General features: G+C 43.6%; 1 protein-coding gene across 1 annotated transcript in view; it reads right to left on the bottom strand.

The window, feature by feature from the left end:
* Positions 1–484: 484 nt before the first annotated feature.
* Positions 485–5,897, bottom strand: part of SIAH2 (siah E3 ubiquitin protein ligase 2) — a 29,054-nt gene continuing 23,641 nt past the window's right edge. The window contains exon 2 of the mRNA XM_006867985.1: positions 485–1,193. Coding sequence (XP_006868047.1) covers positions 636–1,193 — 558 coding nt within the window. The 3' untranslated portion in view covers positions 485–635. The remainder of the gene's footprint in view (positions 1,194–5,897) is intronic.

The following is a 5,897-nucleotide window of genomic DNA, read 5'->3' as shown; positions in this document are numbered from 1 at the left end:
CACAAATACAAAAAAGCAAAAGAAACAAAAACTCCGAAGAAAAAAGGAATTTGCTGATGGACACTGTGCTTTTTGTCAAGGTCAAAGGGACCAACATAGGTAGACAAGGAGGAGTCTCCAATTTCTAACATACTGGTCTATTGGAGTCCCAAGCAACCTGTCAAGTGCTGCTACAGGGAGTAAATAAAATTTAATAAAGTTTATTCTAGATTACAGAACAGTCTACAATATAAACCCCACTCATCCCAATTAATGAAATTTGTTGAGTTGATGCCAGTTAAGGGGTATGTGTGTTTCGGGTTGGGACTTACCGTGACCCTATAGTTTCTAAGACTGTAATCTTTGCTAAAGAAGATTGCCACATCTACAGAGTGGCTGATGCATTTGAACTGCCAACCTTTTGGTTAGCAGCCGGACGCTTAACCACTACACCACTAGGATTACGATGAGTCAGAACTGACTATGGCAAGGGAGTGTGTATGAGAGATGGGAAGCTGCTGTTTCAACAAAACATGGGACAAATTTGGGTCCTGATTTGTGAAGACATACTGAATAAAATAGCTATAAAAACCTTTATTAAACATAGGGCACTATGCCCAAACAATTTCAATAGTTTATGAACTCCACACGATGCATTATGGACAACATGTAGAAATAGTCACATTTATCCCAAGGTTTCCGTTATCTGCAAAAAGATGTGCTATGGCAGTATCAAAAACCAGGCAGTCACTGTTCATGATGGCTGAGGCCACACCGTCGTGAATGGACCGGGGTGTAGCCTCCCAGGTAAGTCTCCGCCGGTTCCCATTCAACTCCAGTCTGTAGGCAAAGTTCTCAGCCTGCTTTCGGGTGCCAATGAGCAGGACGATGGCAAAGAACTGCTGGTGTCCTTCATACTTCTCTTGTTTCTCTAACACCAGCATGAAGTGGTGTCCAAAGCAAGACTGCATCATTACCCAGTCCACAGCCCCGGGCAGGTTAATGTCTGTAGCTAGAAAGACGATGTCCTCTCCCTGAAGGGTGGTGATGCTTTTGTGGGTATGCATGAGGTGGGACATCACAGCTTCCAGGGAGCCCTGCCACTTGCAGGACGCCCCAGGACAAGGGCAGGAGTAGGGACGGTATTCACAGATGTCTTCATGTTCTGGCTTCTCCGTGTGGTGCAGAGTCAGGGAACAGCCTGTGGTAGCATACTGCAACGATAGAAAAAAACACATTAAGCCTTCTCAAAATTTCAACTGGTATAAACCTCTGACAGGATTTACCCACTCAGGCTTCTTGGGCATAAACTATATTCTTATTTCAATGACTTGTGCCCAAAAGAGCTCAGTATTTATGCTGCCATGCATAAAATCAAGGACAAATCCTGAACCACTGGCCAGGACTACACTGTTCTTCACTCTCTCCATCATTCCAACACTGTTAAACCATAATATCCTCAGACAAAATGATCAAGCCAGTTCTGTACAACTGATTTTCCATAAATATGCTTTAAAAAAAAAAAGTTTATGGGGTGGGGTTGGGCAAGGAAGATACATTATTTTCCTACTAGTTTTCCCATTAAGACAGTTCTGAAAAATGGTGCAATCTTTTTGTTTTTTTTCTCATTCTTGTTCAAAACTGGTGACTGGTGGTGAGGACAGTGGCCCTTTGGTTCCCTGCTCTTGTTTGCTGGTGATATTATCTTGGCTTCTTGCGCACTCTGAACCTTCCCCTGGGGGCTTTGAACATACTTTTTGGGTAGAAGGAAATCACATCCAAGAGCTAAGGAACTAATTCTGAAGACTGTAGTTTGGTCTCAACCACACAGATTTCGGTCTTCTCAGACAGTAGAAGTTAAAATGAGAAGGGCCTAAGCTTCTCAAAGAATCCTGGTGTGGTGTTGTAGGAAAAGCCCTGGATTGAAAATTTGGTTTGAAATATATAAGGTAAGAGGTTTAAACTCACCAGCCACTCCTCGGAAACCCTACACAGGGTTGCTATAAGTTGGAACCAACTCCACAAGCCTCTCAAAGCCTACTGAACTGTCCCCAGACCACCTCCTCATGTTCAGGGCACATCTCTTTATGATCAGCTATGTCAGGTCCTCATGACAAGTCCAGAAGGAAGGGGAACTACGGTGAGCCCTGGAGTGCACGCTCATCCTAAACAAGTATTCTGAGATGATCAGTCTGCCTCTCAACACTGCTTAATAGGAGAGGAACAAAACCTATTCGTCCATCGCACAGGGGAATGACAGTCCTGGTAGATAAATCACACCACAGGAAAAGACCACATTGAGAGGAATCAAAAGTCTGCTTCCAATCCTTCCAAGAATGACCATGTTAACTCTTAAACAACAGATGGCAACTCAGCCTACAAGTAGACACTTGCCCAGATTTCTCTGCTGTTGTATAAACTTGTTAAGTATTTTAACCCTTGAGTACAGAGTGGCAAGTAAACTGTCTGGTGGTGTATCTTACTTGGATTCCCAGATCTCCCCATCAAGACACCCCAAAACCAGACCAAACCTACTACCATTGAGTGAATTCCAATTTATATCAATCCTATGATGGTGATTATGTGCCATGGAGTCAGTTCTGACTCACAGCGACCCTGTACAGGGTTTCCAAAGCTGTAAATCTTTACGGGAGCAAAAAGCCTCATCTTTCTCCTGTGGAACAGCTGATAATTTCGAACTTCTGATCTTGAGGTTCGCAGCCTGATTCATAACCACTACGCTACAAGAGCTCTTTAACAACCCTACTGTTGTTGTGAAGTGGGTTCCGACCCATAGCAACCCTGTGTAGGGTTTCCAAGGAGCAACTGGTGAGCTTGAACCACAGATCTTGCAGTTCAAACGACTTTGCAGTCTGACGCATTAGCCCACAGCGCCACACCAGGACTAGTAAAACTGCTCTTTAGGGTTTCCTAGACTGTAAATCTTTATGGAAGCAAACAGCCTGGTCTTTCTCCTGTAAGCAGATGCTGAGTTTTAACAGCCAACCTTGTGGTTAGCGGCACACAGTGTAACCCATAGTGCCACCAGGGCTCCTCCCATTAAGATAAGGAAGCACCAGATAAGTGTAGGGCCAGATCATTTTTGCTAAGAGACTGTGTCCAAGTGTTAAAAGGACTGCTGTTTTTGCTTCTCTCTACCCTGTTGGTGGTTCAAGTTCACCAGTTGCTCCTTGGAAACCCTATACAGGGTCGCTAAGGGTCAGAATTGACTCGGCAGCACTTAACAACAATCCTGTGTAAAGGAGCTCTGGTGGCATAGTAGATTACACACTGGGCTGTTAACCACAAGGTCAGCAGTTCTAAGCTTCCAGTATCTCTGCAGGAGAAAGATGAGGCATTCTGCTCCCGTAAACAGTTGTTGTTATTATGTGCCATGGAGTCAGTTCTGACTCATAGCGACCCCGTACAGGGTTTCCGAAGCTGTAAATCTTTACAGGAGCAGAAAGCCTCATCTTTCTCCAGCGGAATAGCTGGTAGTTTCAAACTGCTGACCTTGCAGTTCGCAGCCTGATTTGTAACCACTACGCTACCAGAGCTCCTTCCGTAAACAGTTACAGCCTCAAAAATCTTATTCAAGGCTGCTGTGAGTCGGAACTGACTCAGTGGAAAACAACAAAAACCACTACATGTTAGGAGCCCTGGTGCATCACTGTAGGATAAACACTGGAGTGCTAACTGTAAGGCTGGCAGTTCAATCCTACCAACAGCTCCTTGGAAACTCTCTAAAGGGTTGCTATGAGTTGGAAGTGACTTGGCAACATTTAGCACCACCAACAACCCTGTATTAAGGAATCCTGGTGGCACAGTAGGTTATGTGTTGGACTGCTAACCTCAAGGTCAGCAGTTTGAATCCACCAGCTACCCCACAGGATAAAAATGAGACTTTCTGTTCACATAAAGATTCACAGCCTTAGAAACCCTATACAGGGTTGCTGTGAGCTGGAACCGACTTGACAACACCACCACCACCAACCACCATCACCTTCTGTTAGGGAATAAATCTCTTGTCAACCTTAAGTAGGTCAAATTAATCACTAACAACATGCTGCTACAGATCCCCTTCTCCATACAAATGCTAAGCTACAGTTATTGAGAAGATACAGGCACAAAGATGGCAGTGGCCACTATTAGGGACACAGACTACTGTTGTGTGTGCTGTCAAGTCGGTTCTGACTCATAGCGACCCTGTATAGGATTTCCAAGGAGCAGTTGGTGAGCTTGAACCGCCGACCTTGCGGTTCAGCACCTTAACCCTCAGTGCCATAACAGGACTCATTTGGGGAGAGTGGAAAAAGACGATGGCTTAAAGAAACACAGCTTGTTCCTCCCCTACCTCTCACTTAGCTAAAGCTGTTTATAATCTTCAATAGAAATTGGAAGTAATATTTCAATGTGTTTACTTTGCCCATAGGAATTGCTTATATTATTCGTCTTTTAAAACCACAGTGTGGATGTCAATAAACCCCCCAAAAACAAAACACCTTAATCAGAAGGAAAACCAAAATTACTTACCCATATATATTTACACTTCAACTTCCTAACTTTGTAAGGTCCTAAAAGAAGCATCCCTGTGTTTTTAATCTAGGGTGCGGTTAGGAATGTAGAGCCCTTCTGATTTTCAGTGTGTGATGGCTGAAGGAGGCTTTGCTCCCGAGTTTAAAAACACACATACACGCACACACACATACAGACAGAATAAAAATAGCAAGAATTAGCCATGCTCTTGGCAAATTCTCTGGTTTACACAGTCTCTCATTATTTAGGTTAAGATGAAGTTCCAGAATGAACTGTTTACCACAGCTGCCCAGGAATACACCCAGGAACGACATGAACTTTGGCAAATGGTGTACAGAAAAGTACCGCATGTCTCTCTATCCAAAACCAAAGTCCCAAACACTCCACACCCACAAAGTCGTAATTTACAACAAATATTTATCATCTAGCAACAATTTAAGAACAATTTTTCTTGGGTAACTCAAGTAGGAATATTTATAATCTGAGTTACTGGGTTTGTTTTAAAAGTCATACATTCAACTCTCACTTCAACCTGAATACAAAGAAAAGGGAACCTTCCCATATTACACAAATAGAAAAGACATTACTAAGCATCTGTGTGGACAAGGACCTTATGAAAAAAGATGTTAAAGCCTTGGGTGCTTACTTGGCTTTTTCTAAACAAGCTGAACTTTAATGACCACCTATTCCTTCTCTTTCCCAGTGCAGGTGAGGGTGTGTCTTCATGATGGTGGGTGTCACTTCTAGGGCGACTGCGACCACCTCTCCCAACCAAACACTTAGACTTTAAACCAGGGCTTCGAACCAGTTCATTCCAGTTCCACTCCCTGCTGAGAATGTGCAATTCTACCCCAGATATGCTCAATCACGATCTACATTTTAACAAGCTCTCTATGTCTTCATGCTTCTGACATTCTTGGCAACGTTCTGGACTGAAATCCCAGAGCGTGCTGGGCATTCTTGTTGCCTAAATCAGGGGCTCTCATCCAAAACTCAGAGTGAGGGCTTGGGGGTTAATCTGTGAATTCCCTGAAAAGGTCTGTAAAACTGTCTGTCTCTCTAGTAGCAAACTCAAATCTCAACAGTCCCTAAGCTTTTGTTTTTTTGAACACTATGATAAACACAGCAGAAATACAGATGCACAGGAGGACCAGGAGGGTGAAAGGTGATTTCTTTCCAGAGACAGGGTGAGGAGAAGAGAGTTCAGGAAAGCTTACTGTAGGAGATGAATGTGGGAGGAGTAATCTTGTTTGATTCTAGCACAGGGCGAGCAGAGGGAACCAACCAATCAACCAAAATACTCCAACTAGATGGTGCTGAGTCCATGGTTACCCCAGTGTCTGAATAGGACCCCATAGTGGGGTGGTTTTTTTTTTTTTTTT

This window comes from Chrysochloris asiatica, unplaced genomic scaffold (genome assembly GCF_000296735.1).
Source record: "Chrysochloris asiatica unplaced genomic scaffold, ChrAsi1.0 scaffold00113, whole genome shotgun sequence".
Classification (NCBI taxonomy): domain Eukaryota; kingdom Metazoa; phylum Chordata; class Mammalia; order Afrosoricida; family Chrysochloridae; genus Chrysochloris; species Chrysochloris asiatica.
The sequence above is the reverse complement of the archived record's forward strand: the minus strand, read 5'-3'. Positions and strand labels throughout refer to the sequence as shown.